Source organism: Orycteropus afer, unplaced genomic scaffold (genome assembly GCF_000298275.1).
Source record: "Orycteropus afer afer isolate SDZICR_OR568_19922 unplaced genomic scaffold, OryAfe1.0 scaffold00548, whole genome shotgun sequence".
Classification (NCBI taxonomy): Eukaryota; Metazoa; Chordata; class Mammalia; order Tubulidentata; family Orycteropodidae; genus Orycteropus; species Orycteropus afer.
Genome location: NW_006922135.1, coordinates 1,047,133 through 1,063,969, shown reverse-complemented (window position 1 = coordinate 1,063,969; position 16,837 = coordinate 1,047,133). Strand labels below are relative to the sequence as shown.

General features: G+C 44.9%; 1 protein-coding gene across 1 annotated transcript; it reads right to left on the bottom strand.

The window, feature by feature from the left end:
• Positions 1 to 2,239: 2,239 nt before the first annotated feature.
• On the bottom strand, positions 2,240 to 9,528 carry CDK20 (cyclin dependent kinase 20). The gene is made up of 8 exons (XM_007955936.1): positions 9,454 to 9,528; positions 8,815 to 8,928; positions 5,909 to 6,097; positions 5,506 to 5,627; positions 5,265 to 5,327; positions 4,406 to 4,529; positions 3,742 to 3,897; positions 2,240 to 2,437 (listed from the first exon to the last, which is right to left on the bottom strand). The coding sequence occupies exons 1-8, from the start codon at positions 9,526 to 9,528 to the stop codon at positions 2,240 to 2,242; spliced, it is 1,041 nt and encodes a 346-aa protein (XP_007954127.1).
• Positions 9,529 to 16,837: the final 7,309 nt, after the last annotated feature.

The window sequence follows — 16,837 nt, the reverse complement described above, 5'->3', positions numbered from 1 at the left end:
CATTTTTTAATTGGATTGTTTGTCTTTTTGTTATTGAGGTGTTGGAGTGTTCTATAAATTCTAGAGATAAGTCCCTTGTCAGATATGTTATTATAGATCATATGGTATTTCTATTTCCAGCATTTAAGGAAGCACCATACTGTTTTCCACAGTGTTTGCAACATTTTACAGTCCCATCAGCAGTGTATGAGGATTCTAGTCTCTCCACACCTTCTCCAACATTTGTTGTTTTCTGTTTTTAGGAACGTTGTTATTAGAGCTGGGGTGAGATGATATCTCATTTTGATTTGCATCTAATACCTAATGATCGCAAGCATTTATTCATGTGTTTGTTGGCTGCCTGAATGTCTTTGGTGAGATGTCTGTTCACTTCCTCTGCCCATTTTTAAATTGGATTATTTATCGTTTTGTTGTTGAGGTGTTGAAGTTTTCTTTAAATTTTAAAGATTAGTCCCTTGTCTGATGTGTTGTTGCTGAAGTTTTTTCCCCAGTGTGTGTTCTCTTTTTACTCTTTCAGTGGAACCTTTTCATGCACATAAATGTCTAACTTTTAGGTGGTCCTAATTATCTGTTTTGTCTTCTGGTGTTTGTGTATTTTTATTTATGTTCGATAGCATATTTATGTCATGTATTAGAGTCCCTACATTTGTCCCTATTTTTTCTTTGATAGTCTTTATAGTTTTAGGTTTTACATTCAGGTCTTTGATCCAACTTGAATTCATTTTTTTATCAAGTGTATTATTATCATTCCATTTTATCCCACTATTGGTTTACATACTTAATTTATTGGGGTACATGCTCTCTGTACTAGGCATCACTGAGGCCCTGTGGATTGATGTCTGAATAGCATAAAATACGAAATAATCAAGGAATAAATTAACCCATAAAGAACGTAAAACCAGGTTATGTGAGCAAGGTCTGGTGGGATGGGGAGGAGAATGTCCCGTTAGACATTGTCTGAAGTGGTGCCATTTGAGCTGGAACCTAAGTGACAGGAGCTTGCCAAGGAAAGCCCTGCTGGGAGAAGTATAAGTCAATGAATAAAGGGTCACTGGCAGGAGCTGACAGTGTGTGTGGCAAAGAGAGAGTCATGCACCCTGGAGTTATGAGCCAGCAACAAGGATAGGGGATAGGTAGATTCAGGCAGAAGAAATGGGTAGAGATGACAAGGGCCGGACTAGGGATGTCCCAGTGAAGATTGATGAAGCTAACAGTACTTACTGATGGACTGGATGTGGTGAAGAAAAGAAGAATTCTTGGAGGTACTAGGGAGGCACATGCATCCCTCCAGTCTTAGGCCTCAATCCTTCACTCCACTCCCCACCTACTGGCCCATCAAATGGCCACATTCTTCACACACAGCTTACTCTGATCATCAGGCCACCACAGAATCCTTCTCATGCCTATAGATTTGTCCTTACATCTTTTCATCAGAGCTTCCTCCTTCCTTCTCCACCTGCCTGCCCACCTCAGACTCTTCATCCTCATCCTCATCCCATCTTCATCCTCCACTTCATGGCCTCTCTCGCCAATACCTAGTAGTGGTGGGGTCAGTGACAATGATGGGGGTGGCAGGGCATGGCAATGGCTTCTCACTTCTGGCTTCAACTGGGTGTAGCCTGTCTGTGCTATATCCTGTGAGCAGAAACTGGGTACAGCAAGCCATGAATGGAGCAACCTTCTCTGTGACCCTTAAAGAAATGAAGGCCATGAGTAGACATTACCTTGGCCATTTCCTTTGCTAGAAACATAGAGGAAGAACACAAAGGTCAGATATTTGGGGTTTTATAATAAATTTCACACTCTGAACTAGAGTGTTTAATATTTCTGAGAAACAAAAGAAAAAAGCTTCCTTCCCACCTGAGTTTCCAACATGGTATTTTATATTCTTATTCACTTTACCCAGGGGTTCCAGTAAGAATAACTAAACTATGTCATTGAACAGAAAGGCAGTGCTTAGACCCAGAGCAAAGGTTGGTGCTGCTGGGACTCAGCATCTCTTTCTGATTAATAAATCAGTGATACACAGATGTGAGGTCAATTGAGTACAAGCTGTGTGTCTCTTTCTCTGCTGGAGCTGTATGTCCTATCTCCTTGACTAGAGTAGTACCCCAGTAGAAACAGGCAGGGTATTGAGGGACCCAGGTGGTACCAGGAAGGCCTTGGATGGTCAAATTAGGTAGAGAGCATGAGGCCTAAGTGGCCTTGGGGGTCAGGCAGGAGGGACTTGGCCAGGATCTCACCCCTCTAGGATAAAGGGCTGAATCAGCTCTGGGTTCAACAATGACTCCTCAAGAGGCCAGTCAACATGGAAGTCATGGATGTGAGGGGGTCCTGGGTGGGCTTTGGAGGCAGGTCCCCCTGAGCGCTGGGGAATCGGCAGCTCTGAAGGGTGGGCAGGCAGGGGAGCTGTGAAGAAGTACTGGTGCAGAAGGGCCTAAGGAGGCAAGAAAGAAAGAGCAAGAAATGAATCACCTCCTGTCTCAGCTTCAGTTACTCCCTTAAGTAGGGAGACCAGGAGGTCTGTCCTTCAGAGACCCAGCACAACTGACTTAGTTTTTCATCTGCTCATTCATTCAGTTGGTTCAACAAGCATTAATTGAGTGCCTACTGTATAGCAAGCCCTATCCAGTGGCAGGGGATACAGCAGTTAACAAAACAGGCAAAAAGCTCTGCCTTTGTGAAGTTTATAATATAGTTGGGGAGGTGGGATAAAATAAAGAAGTAAAATATATAATAGATCAAATAATGACTAGTGTTGCGGAAAAGACAAAGCAAAAGAAGGAAATGTGCAATATTGGAGAGAGGTTGAAAATCTGAAGAGTGGTGAGGAAGGCCACACTGAAAGGGAACATTTGAGCAAAAACCCCAGGAGTGTGAAAATGAGTCTATGAGGATAGTTGGTGAGACTGTTCTAGGCAGAGGAAATAACAAGTACACAGAGCTGGTGGTGATGGTACAGATGGTGGGGGAGAAAGGCACCCCTGACGTATGTCAGGACCATCAAGCAAGCCCTGTGGCTGCAGAGGAAAAAGCAAAGGAGAAAAAAACAGGCAGGGTCAGAGGGGACTGTGTCAGAATGTATAGTTTCTTGTGGGACACTAAGACTTTGGCCCTCTTCCAGGAAGCGTTTCTTGACTCCCGAAGTCTGTCCCTCTCACCCTCCCTTTCTCTCTCTCTTACCTCCCAAAGCCTTGTGGCCACTCTCTGACCACACTCCTGTGATTGTGTCTAGAGTTTGCCTCACCACAGCCCAGAGGGCCTACAGAGGGAGAGGCCATGTCTACTTATTCACTGGTCTGTGCTCAGGCCCAAAACAATTCCTGGCAAGTGCCAGATACTCAATAAATATTTGTTGAAGAAATGAAGGAAGGAACAAGTCACCAATAGCTCTTAGTCACTGTGCCTTTGCACATGGTCCGAGAGCCTAGGACCCACCATACCAGGGGTGTGCTCTTCTCCGAGATTTCTTCCCCAATGAGTCACTCTGTGCCCCTACATCCCCTCTGTGGAACACTGGGAATGGCTAGAGGGCTTTCTCAAGGGGTGATACATGTGCTGAAAGTCCCCCCATCCCCAGGGGTTCTAGATGCAGTGCAGACATCCGAGATGTTTGAGTTCGGGTCTGAGCCCATCTCATGTTCTGAGGGATATTCACTGTAGGGTCAGATGGCCACCCACTGCAGAGTCTCAGGGCAGTGAAGGTAACTAAAAGAGCAGAGACAATGGACCCCTGCCTACCTGGGAGGCTGTGATGCGCTGGTGAGGAGGGTAGAGGAGGAACTGACCCAACAGGTCTAAGGCTTGGGGAGAGGCATCAGATAGCACTTCTTCCAGGGGTACAGGTTCCTGCTCCTTAAAGGAGATTTTGTTGTAGTCAGGTAGCTCAGTGATCTCCTAGATCAGGTGGAGGGAAGGAGACATCGGAGCTGAGCAACTACCTCACCAGCTCACACTGATGTCAATTCTCCCCATCACTCACTCACTCATTTAGTCACCTCTCTCTCACTCACACCCTCACACATTTGTTCCAAGGTCTCTCACCTGGTCTTCATCATTCACTCACTCACCTACCACTCTCTCTCAAACACATTTGTTCTCTGGTTTCTCACTCCATCTCCATCACTCACTTAGGTATTCATCCACTTACACTCCAGGGACCCACCAAGGCCCACTTGATGAGACACAGTGAGTATCTGTATTGGGCTGGGGTGAATAAAGGGACAGAGAACAAGACCTGCCCTCCCTGCTCTTGTGGTAGGGCCAGGACAATGGTCCCTGCCAGGTCAGAGGGTTTGAGGCCATGAGAGGTAGCAGGGAAGGTTCTGAGAGGGAATAGTCACTTCTTGTTGGGGAAAATGGGGTAAACCTGTCCCAGGCCCTCCCCACATGGGCCCTTTCAAACCGGCCAGACTTGAGGGCTGGGGGTACCCAGGATGCGAAGCACACAACAGAGCTGTTCAATGTCGTTCTCCCCAGGGAAAAGGGGAGATCCATTCAATAGTTCTCCCATGATGCAGCCCACAGCCCTATGAACACAAAACCCCAAATAACTCACAGATCTTACACACAGAACACAGACCTACTCTATCAGCTCAAACACCTCACACCCTTTGTTTAGACCCCTACAAACCAGCAAAGAGACTTAATATCCAAGGATACAGACCCCCCTACCCCCAAACAGGACAAAGACTTCAACTGTAGGACACAGACTAAATCTGCCTCCCACAAACAGCTCTGAGACCTCAACTCTAAACACACAGCAACCTTTCAACAGTTCTAAGACTTTTCAGAACCTCACACTCTGGGACACAGATGCCCTCTCACATTCTGGGACAGACCTCCAAAACAGCTCAAAACTCTCACACCCTTGGGCCCAAACTAGCTCCCCAAAAAGTCTCAGATACTTCACACCCAGAGACACAGATCTCTAATTAGCTAAGTCACGTCCTGGGGTATCACAATTCTCCTCCACCTTTACTTCTGTATATCAGTTTAGACACTCCACACTTTCTTGAGTCTCAGACAACTTTCCCATCCCAGCTAAGAAGCTTCAAATTAGGGACAGCGACTCCAGATCCCACCTCAGAACCTCCACTCAACTCAAAAACAGAACACTGATCCCCAAGCTGCTCAGATATCTTAACCAGGGAAAAGAGCCCCAGACAACCTAGAGTTCCAGCGAAAAGACCACCCAACAGCTGAGAGACCTCTAAGCCTAGGAGACAAAATACGATTCCCTGCCCACCCCTTAGGACTCTCACCATAGGTCAACACCCTGGTCATACTGGCGGGCACCATACAGGAGCTCAGGGGCTCGGTACCATCTGTAAGGAAGAGGGCAATGGGTACTGTCAAGTAACTGGTCTAACAGAAGGCTATGCTGAAGATCATCCAGAGCTCACACACAAACTCCACAAGCAATGTCTGGCAGAAGGTATATTCAGCATCTTTTCTCTGGGAGAGAGGGTTTCCAGCTGTTGCCCAGGAATCGGCCCTTCCTACCTGGTGGCCACTTGGTGGGTATAGAGGCGGCTGCCATTTGGGGAAAAGACCCGGGCCAGGCCAAAGTCCGCTATCTTGAGCTGGCCTGAGGCGCTGATAAGCAAGTTGGCTGGTTTCAGGTCCTGAGGGTATCAAGGGAGATATCATTCCCTCCAGAGCCCTCAGGGGACCTGGATACAGGACAGACTGGAAGTTAGGGTACCAAGATCACATGTGCACAGACTCCTATATGCCTCCCACCTCCACCAGAGCCACACTCCTCATCACTTACTTGCAAGTTCTGTCTAGCCTCTGACCGTGCTTTCTTCATGGCCTAGCCATCCCCTCCCCTCAAAGCTGTCCCCTGTGGGCCCTACCCCTACCCCACTCCCACCCCACCCCAGCCCTGTACTACTGGACTCACCCGATGCACAATGTTGTTGGCATGGCAGAAGGCAACACCCTTGAGCAGCATCTGGAGATAGCTCTTAACCTGTGCCTGAGCCAGTGGCCTCTGGGCATGGCGCACCACTTCGGCCAGATCAGATAGCATGAATTCAAAGGCCAGTACAAAGCCAGCACCATGTGGGAACACAGCCTTCAGCTGCACCACCTGTGGAACCGGTGGGACAGGGCATCCATCAGCCCACCCAGAAATGGGCAGCCCAAGCTAACATGAGTCAAACCCTCTCTGGCAATACCCTGGGACCTCCAGCCCTTGCTGTGATGAAGGACCAGGTAGACAGAGAGGTGAGATGGACCTGAACTCAGAACCCAAGAGCTACAGTGCTTACCTGTGCCCCACTCTCCAGGGAAAAGGAGGTCTAAGAAGGTTTGATCCCCCAACTCAGGACAACAGTCAGAAAATCATCTATATACACATCCCAGCATAGGTTTCCTTTTGCTTTTCCTATTGCCATTAAATTCCAGCACAAACCAAAAACGAGATTCACTGCTATTGTGTCAATTCTGACTTATAGCAACCCCTTTTGGTTTCTGAGGTGGTAAATCTTTACAGAAGTAGAGTCCAGTCTTCCTTCAGTGGAGTGTCTAATGGGTTTCAACCGCCCACCTTCTGCTTAACAATCAAATGCATTAGGCACTACGCCACCAGAGCTCCTTAAATCCCAGGACAAGGAAGGGCAATTTCCCCAGAGTTGGGGACAGCTGAAAATATCACAAATATTCACTGAGAGCCTACCAGTATGAGAAGTGCCAGGGGCTGTGCAAAGCAGAAAGCCAAAGGAACAAGGGCCAGCAGGCTCTTAAGGACCTTACAGCGCTCACTGCACAGGGGAAATAGATAATTGACAGATACACAAACAAATGAACTGGGTATTTTTAGATCCTTATAAATAAAAGAATACTAACAGGAAAGGGTAGTATGATTTTTGAGTAAGTGAAGAATGAAATACTTAAATAGGACAAGGCTAAGGAAGGCCTCTTTGATGAACCAGGTGGTGTAATGCCTAAGGCATTTATTTGACTGCTACCAAGAAGGCTGACAGTTCAAACCCACCAGCCACTCCTTGGAAGGAAGATTGGGCAATCTACTTCTGTAGAGATACCGCCTCGGAAACCCAAGGGGATGCTATGAGTTGAATTGACTTGACAGCGGTGAATGTGGTTTTGAGTTTGGAAAGGAATTCTCAGCAGAGGAATATTAAGGAGGCTGAGGACTCAAGACTGAGGTCATTGTTAAGGGTAAAGAAGTCTATCTATTTTGTTCTGTACTCTCAGCCTGGAGCAGCACTCAAGAAGTTCTGCTGAATGAATGAAAAGGGAGAGGATGCTGGAGGTGGGCAGAAGATGCTGATAATGCTCTATGTGTGAAGACAAGTCACTGGGGCTTTCCAAGAAAAAATTATGTGATAGTTCTGCCTGGAGGGATAGAGTAGAGGCAGGGGAGGAAATGAAGAGGGTGCACAAGTCTACAGCTTGGACCAGGGTCAAATGTGGAAAAGGTATTAAAGAAATAACCTTCAGGATTGCTGATCTAGTGGACATGGACACCATGCCACCATCCTCATTATGGGTGTCTCTTCACCTGTTCTATACGGTTGTCTGGAAGCCCTTTTAGTTTCCTCACATGAGAATGGCCTTATTGCTATTTTTCTGACTTTTCTCATTTTGAAGGTAACACACAATCACTATAACATCAGACCACATAGATACATTCAGATGACACATAAAATTATAAAGAAAACAACAACAACAACAACAAAATCCTACTACCTACAATCAGTCTCACAGTATATTCTCCCAGACTTTGCAACATAGTTGTGGCACACATAGATACACATTCATATGTGTAAGATTTTCATTTAACAAGTTTTATAACATGCTTTTGTCATCCAGCACATCATGGACAACTCCATAAGACAATGAACATAAGTAAAAATATCACAAAGACTCAACTTTGTCACTCTCTCTTACTCCTAACATGAGTAAGCAGAAGCACTAAAAATAGCAGAGGCTAAGGTGGAATATGTCCCTTTTCTTATTCCCCAACTCCTCTGTCACAGAACAAACCATACCAGGTAGGCCCTCTTGCCTCAGTCTGTCTCCCTTATCACACTTAAGTTCTCAGAGGCCAGGCAGGGCTGGTTCCTCTCAGTATCACCAGGCCCTGAATCTATGGTGAGCCCCAGTAAAAAAAAATGTATGGATTCCTCAAACAGACCATGAGTTGTTGACTTAATCTCTTTCCCTCCTCTGTGAAACAGAGATCCTGAAACCTGCCTTGCAGGGTTGTTGTTGTTGTTGTTGTTATGTGCTGTGAAGTCGGACCCGACTCATAGCAACCCCTCTTTGGGTTTCCGAGGCAGTATCACTATGGAAGTAGATTGCCCCATCTTCCTTCCGAGGAGTGGCTGGTGGGTTTGAACCGCCAGCCTTCTGATTAGCAGTCAAGTGGTAGGGTAGTGAAGGAAATTCAATACGATAAGCTGTGCAGAACACTTACACAGGCTGTAGAACATACTGTGAGTTCAATAAATGCAGTTATAATATATATTAACAATCACTAAATGCTTTGAGACTACAAAAGTAAGTTAATGAATAAGTATATAAAGAAATAAGTAGGTAAATGAGAAAATGAATGAAGAATGAAGAAATTAGATGAATGAGGGTGAACAAGTAGACAAAAGAGGGTGTAAATTAGGGGGTTAGGAAGTAAATAACTGAGTAGAGTGGGTTAATGGCAGAAGTGAACCCCTGAAAGTGAGAGCAAGTAGAGGTAGATAAATGAAGGCAGGAGGGAATGGGGAGAAGTCAGTGTGAGTTAAAGAGAATGAGAATGAACTCCCCTCAACTTTATCTCTGACTCACATACTGATTGTCCTCGATCTCCTGCAGAGCCTTGATCTCCCGCAGGGCCTGGTTGGGGATGCCGTCCTCTAGTCGCCTCAGAGCCACCTTCTTGAGGGCAACTATCTCCCCAGTCTGTACAGGAAAGAATGCAGACATTCCTATCCCACCCCCATCTGGGACAGGGAGAAATACATGAGCCATCTGGGTCTCCAGAGCTGCAAGAAGCACACCTTGTGGGAGTGAAAAGGGGCCCACCTGTGCAACTGGGCAGCAAGAAGGGAAATCATCTCTAGGAATTGTATGTGAGCCACCAAACCCACCCCTAAAACATCATCCACAGGTCCTTAATGGAACATGCACAGGATGCCCACTGTCCCTATCCATCATCCATAGCTTGTGAGGAGAGGAGTTGAAAGCAACTTGGCTGTCCACCACTGAAGGCCTGAAGAGGCAAAATGTGGTGGCTACCCACCACGCAAAACTGTGTGGTGTTGGGTACAAATGTTTGTCCAGACACTAGCGTAGATCTTACAAATAAAATACTGAGTGAAAAAAGTAGGAAAATGAACCAGATAGAAACTGAAGGCAGACAGATGAAAAAGGTCCTGCCCACCCATACTTCCTCCCTCCAAAGCTGTTGCAGGTTCCTAGTCTCACCTCGACGTGTTTGGCCTTGAAGACAATTCCATGGGCACCCTCCCCTATGCGACCCAAGATGTAGTACTGGTCCATCGGTGACAGGGCAGCATTTAGTGGATCCAGAGCCCACTCTGTGAGAACCAGACACCTTCACTGCTGTGGGCCAGGGCGGCCCTTCCCACACCTCCCCTTCTCCACGGCCAGGCACCCCTCCTTCCGACCTGGGAACATCCGAGCCCCTCCCCACCTTCTATGGATCTTTCATCTTGGTCACAAATGTCATTTCCTCCCAGACATACACACAACACACCCGCATTTCACCTTTTCAGGATCCCGACTTCGGCCGCACCCCAGCCCCTGCCTGCCACATCGCTAAGGCGTGCCTTGAGTCCCTCAAGGTGCCGGGCTCCTCTAATCCCCAAAATTCCAACAAACCCTTCCGCGCAAACCCTCCAGGGCCTCTCACTTCACCAAAGAGCCGGAACTGTTGCTTGGCAACAAGCGTACTTGGGAACTCCTTGACGGCGAGCCGCAACGGACGTCCATCACGTGACAGCAGGACCGCCTCAAAAGGGCGGAGTCAGGTGGCGTCTTTCGGGTGATTAGAGGGAACAGAGTTTCAAGTTGGGACGTCCATTTCGTGCCTTATCTGCCTCTTTTTTCTACTCCTTCGCCCTTACGGGGCAGCATAAGTCACTCCTACTTTGAAAGCGCCAGCTTAGGAACCCAAGGAGCGAAGGCAGTCCTCCGCTTCTTTCCTCCTCGCACCGTTGTCACGTGAGGAGGATGTTCGGGCGTACGTACTGGGCGCCCCTCACAGGTCTCTCCTTCAGAGCCTCCCTGTCTGAGGGCTCTGCTGTTTAGAGTCCCTTGGGCTCCAAGAGCCCATAAGAGGTAAAGCAGAGGGGAGTGCTCTTTGCCTGTAACTAAAAGTGCAAGCTTCACAAGGCACAGGTACCATTTTCCACCAATGAAGCACAAAAGGAAGGAGGATGGAAGGAACCGCGCTCCGTTAATGTAGGGAACTTAATTTGAGCCTCCCTTTCTGGAAGGTCAATCTGCATGTAGCGACAACTTTTAGAAAGTGCAAACTTTCTGACCCATAAAGCCCTTGTTTTAGGGTTTATGACGAGGGAACGGAGGAATTGTATTCCATTCCTGCGTCCACCACACACAAGTGCATACTGAGAAAACAAGTTGACAGATATTTCACCAAAAGCCTTTCACTATTGATGGAGAATAAAGTAGAGGGTCTCAGACTCTGAGATCTCAAAACTATACAGGTACAGTAGTCAAAACAGCCTGATACTGGCAGGACAGACACATAGAGCAGTGGAACAGAATTGAGAAACCAGAAATAGATCCATCCGCTATGGTCAGCTGGTATTTAACAAAGTGCCAAGATCCATTAAATGGGGAAAAGATAGTTTTTTCAATATATGGTATTAGCAAAACTGGTTATCCATTTGCACTAAAATGAAACAAGATCCATACCTCACACCACTCACAACAACAAACTCCAGATGGGTCAAATAATTAAATGTGAAGCCTAGAACTATAAAGTTCATCAAGGAGCAAATTTAGGGGCCCTAATTTATGGCATAAAGAGACAATCAAGCATAACCCAAAATACACAAACAGTAGAAGATAAGCTAGGTGATTGGCACCTTGTAAAAATTAAATTTTTATGTGCTTCAAAAGACTTTGCCAAAAGAGTAAAAAGAAAACCTACAGATTGGGAAAAAAATACTCACAATCACATATCTGACAAGGGACTTCCTTACCTCTAGAGTTTATAGAAAACTCCACCACCTCTATGTCAAAAAGACAATCTAAATTAAAAAATGGGACGAAGACATGACTTTACCAAGGAAGATATTAAGGCAGCCAACAAACACATGATCATTAGCCATTAGAGAACTGCTGATCAAAATAACAATGAGATACCATCTCACCCCAGCACTAACAGCAAAGTTTAGCAACACAGAAAATAACAAATGCTAGTGAGCATGTGGAGAGATTGGGACCCCCATGCACTGCTGGTGAGACTGTAAAATGCAACAACCACTGTGGAAATTAGGATGGCAATTCCTTAAAAAGTTGAAATTAGAAATGACATTTGATCCAGCAATCTTATGCCAACAGAGCTCCTTGTTACTAGGTATATATCCTAAAGAAGTAAGAACCAGGACAAGAACAGATACATCCACAGCCATGTTCATCACAGCACTATTCATTATAGCAAAGAGATGGGAACAATCGAAGTACCCATCAACAGGAGAATGGATAACCAAACTGTGGTACATACACATCAGGCAATACTATGCAACACTAAAGAGTAATATAGAATCTGCAAAACACATAACATGAATGAACTTGGAGGACATTATGCTGAGTGAAATAAGTCAGTTATAGTAGGTCAAATATTGAATTAGTTCACTATTTTAAAAAGTCAAGGAAAGGCTTATATATGGAAGGAAACTAACTTTGTTGCTTACCAGGGATGGGAGGGGATGAGAGGGAAAATTGGTAGATAGCTAGAGTCAAGCATTGATTTGGGTGAAGGGAAAGGCAATATGCCAAAAGTGAGTGACCAACACAGTAAACTAAAGAAAAGGAAAAAAGAAGGCACAAGAGGTATAGATGACAAAGATAAACTCTTTTGCAAATAGAATATTATGTTATCAGTGATGACACATTAATCTACAGGTAAATACATGGGTAGATAGGCTGAATGATCAGGTATGTCTAGGCAAAAGGGAATATACCCATGACCATATATAAGGTTGGCAGATGATATTTCTATATTCATATTTGTATGTGCTGTAAGAATGTCTATATTATATATATAATATATATATATATGAAATGGGAGCTCTGGTAGAGTAGTGCCTAAGGCATTTGACTGCTAACCAGAAGGCTAGCGGTTCAAACCCACCTGCCACTCCTCAGAAGGAAGATGGGGCAATCTACTTCTGTAGTGATACTGCCTCGGAAACCCAAGGAGTGGTCGCTATGAGTCGGGTCTGACTCAACCGCACATAACAACAACAACAACAATATATGAAATAGCACTAACAAGGGGTAAAGTTATGATAACTTGTTAGCCACAGCAAAGCACCCTGAGGGAGTGAGTAGTTGGACCTGTGGGCTTGGGACCGTGGTCCCAGAGAACACCAAGCTCAACTGGCATAATATACTATGCAGAAAACACTGTTCTACATCCTAGTTTGGTGAGTAGCCATTGGGTTCTTAAAAGTAGCCATCTATACGCAACAAGGGTCTCTCCTTATCCAGAGCAAAGAAGAATGAAGAAAACCAAAGATGCATGGAAACAATTAGTCCAAGGGACTAGCGGACCATGCAAACTTCAGCCTATATGACCATGAGACCTGAAGAACTAGTTGGTGTAAAGCTGAGTTACCAAGACACCAGGACATGGAGTTGTTTTAGAGCAGCAGTTTATTGGCGCTCCTGGGCGAGATTCTCATGCCCTAACAGCAGGGCTAGAGAAGTCGCACCCCCGGGCAGGGGGCATGGATTTTTATAGACACAGAGAGGACCTGTTTGGGGACAGCAGGGGAGTGACAGGGTCCTTTAAGGAAATGGCAGGGTTCAATTAGCTGTTAGCAGGGGTCTGCACTTAATTAGCATGAGGGGGCTTCAGAAGAGGAAGTCTGTCACCGCATGGGACTTTACAGTCTGGGCGGGTTCTGTTACTGCCATTGTCTTATCAGGTTGTCTCATCAGGGCCTGACATCTAGAGGAAGCTGCTAACTGACATTTTGGGGCCTGGGTTTTGCTTCAGTCTAACAGTTGGTGCCTGGCTAACACTGTCAACCCCTCAGAAAGGGACCAGTGTAGGAGATCCTGGATAGAGTGGGAGAACAATGTGGAACAAAACTCAAAATCATTTAAAAAGATCAAGTTTATTGGTCTGATAGAGCATGGTGACATCCCTGAGACTATGGCCTCTAGGTCTAGAATTGAACTCACCCCCATGGCTTCAAGCCAAACAATAGACAGGCATATAGGGTGAACATTTACATTAGGTACATACACTCCTTAGAATGATCAATCATGGGAGACCAGGAGGGCAATATTTGCACAGGGAGATAGCTGAGAGGGAGGTATGCAAAGGAAAGAAGGACACAGGGAAGAGGAAAGTGCAGGGAGGAAGTGGGAAGAGAGCTGTGACATCGTGGGGATTGCAGTCAATGTCATGAAACAAAATGTGTGTGAACTGCTACATGGAAAATAAATTTCCTTGTGAACTTTCACCCAAATCACAATAAAAAATTTAAAAAAGAGATACAAAAGCTTTTGTTAAGAAATTTATTACAAGGCTTATGTGATTGTGGGGGTTGGCTGGGACAGTCTATTTTAACATAAAACAACTTTCCTGCATAAAAACACACTGACCCTTTTCCCCAACTAGGCTTCAAAGTCCTTGAATGATGTTGACTCTTCTTTGATACGCTGCAACTTAAATTTTAAGATATAAAGTTAATTTTTTTTTTTTAAATGTGTCTACCCTCTAGTTTGGGAGCTCTGGTGGTGTAGTGCCTGAGACATTTGACTGCTAATCAGAGGCTGGCAGTTCAAACCCACCAGCCACTCCTTGGAAGGAAGGTTGGGCAGTCTACTTCCATAGTAATACTGCTTCACAAACCCAAGGAGGGGTTGCTATGAGTCGGATTCAACTCAGTGGCAGTGAGTTTGGTTTTGTTGGTACCCTCTAATTAGTGGTTTACCCTTTCTTCCCCACTCACCCCTGGTAAGTATCAAAGACTATTTCTTTTTTTGTAAAACCGTACTCTTGACTTTTTAAAACAGTGGTTTCATACAATATCTTTTTGTGATTGACTAATTTAACTCAGCATAATAGACTCTAAGTTCATCCAAGTTATGTTTCATAGATTCATAGCTGTTCCTTAACGTTAGGTAGTATTCCACTGTATGTATATACTATAGTTGATCCATTCTTCTGTTGATGGACCTTTACATTGTTTACATCTTTTTGATATTGTGAATAGTGCTGCAGTGAACATAGGGGTGCATATATCTGTTCACCTTCCTGCTCTTATTTCTCTAGACTATATACCCAGCAGTGGGATTGCAGAATTATGCAGTATTTCAAATAGCTTTCAAACTTGTGAAAAGATTCTCAACCTCACATACAGTAAGAGAAATCCAGAATAAGTCTATAATTTGCCACCTATCCGATGACTGAAGATCCCAGGTTTAATTCTCCATTGTCCAGGCTGTGGAAAATGGGCACTTTCACACAAAGCTGGTGGGAGCATAATTTAGCAATGATGATTAAAATTACAAATATATAACCTTGGGAGCTCTGGTAGTGTAGTGGCTAAGGCACTTGACTGCTAACCAGAAGGCTGGCGGTTCAAACCCACCAGCCACTCCTCGGAAGGAAGGTTGGGCAATCTACTTCCATAGTGATACTGCCTTGCAAACCCAAGGAGGGGTCACTATGAGTCAGGTCTTACTCATGGGCACATAACAACAATAACATATACAACCTTAGATCCAGCAATCCCACTTTGAGAAAATGATCCAACAGTACTTACACATGTGAAATGACACATACAAAATTATCCATTGCAGCATCATTTGAATAGCAAAAGATTGTAAACAACACCAAGAAAAAAAAAAAAAAAACCTCACTGCCATCAAGTCAATTCCAACTGACAGTGACCTCCATTAAGTTTCTAAGGCAGTAAATCTTTATGGAAGTAGATTGCCCCATTTTCCTTCCATGGAGTGGCTGGTGGGTTTAAACCACTAACCTTTGGGTTAGAAGTCAAATGCCTTAGGTACTATGCCACCAGAGTTCCTGTAAACAACACAGTTATCCAAAAATAGATGAATGGCTAAATTGTGATACACCGTTAGTAGAATATTATGCTGACATAAAAATGAATGAGAACACTTTTTTTACAGTGATGGAAAGATTTCTAAGATACATTGTTAAATGAAAACAAGATGCAGACCACAGCATATGGAGTGCCACCAGTTATGTAAACAAATTCAGAAAAGAATATAAACATGCATTACAAGATACCTGTAAAGACACACAAGATTTAATGATTGTGGTTTTCAGGTGGGAGGAATTGGAAAGGTGCAGGACAGAATAGAAGTCAGATTTTTCACTGGATCTCCCTATGCTTTGAGTTTTGAACTGGGTAATTATTTATTTTATTTTAAAAGAATGTAAATATATTCTAACTCAGAAATTCCACTTCTAGGTTGATCACAATATGGTGAGGAGAGGAAACTCAGGCACACCCAAAGCAGCAGGGCAGGACAGCAAGAGAAAGGGGATTAAAGGGAACTCAGGCACTCCCAAAGCAGCAGGGCAGGAGAGCGGGAGAAAGGGGATTAAAAGCCAGGAACCCAGACAGAGGAGCAGTCAGCTGCAGGGATCCAGGTGAGGAGAGGGAATTCAGGCACAACCAAAGCAGCAGGGCAGGAGAGAGGAAGAAAGGGGATTAAAAGCCAGGAACCCAGACAGAGGAGCAGTCAGCTGCAGGGATCCAGGTTAGGAGAGGGAACTCAGGCACAACCAAAGCAGCAGGATGGGAGAGAGGAAGAAAGGGGATTAAAAGGCCCAGGAATCTGGACAGAAGAGGAGTCAGCTGCAGGGACCAGGTAATGGTGGTATGAGAGGTTCCCAACAGGGAGACAAACTTGTCTGTCGGTTTGTCCTACCGTGGTTACATGTTGATGTGAGTTTTGAGCCTGAGCCACTGGTGTTTCAAACCCAGCATGTTGCCCATGGTGCACAGGTATCAGCCCAGCTTAAAAACTGAGACAGACTAGGAAGATGGAGGAGGCTGTACATTTCTCAAAGATTTGGCCAGGGAAAACTATATGAATAGCAAAGAAACACTGTTTGATACATTACCGTGCAACTTTATGAATAGTCCCATTAGGTTAGTAGCCTCTCAAAATAGGACTGGGAAAGACCTGCATCATCTGAGAAAATCCAGCCTCAGTCCTATGGATAAGGTAAAGCTTTCAAGATCTCCACTTGCTGATGTGGCACCACTCAAGTTGAAAAGAAACATCTGCAGAGATCCATTAATCATTGGAATATGGAATGCATGAAGTATGAATCCAGGAAAATTGGAAGTTGTCAAAAATGAAATGGAATGCATAAAGATTGATATCCTCGGCATTAGTGAGCTGAAATGCACTAATTTTGGTCATTTTGAATCAGACAACCATGTGATCTACTATGCCCGGAATGACAGTTTTAAGAGGAATGGCGTGGCATTCATCATCACAAAGGATGTCTCAAGATCTGTCCTGAAGTACAATGCTGTCAGTGATAGGATAATATCCATACGCCTACAAGGAATACCCATTAATACAACTACTA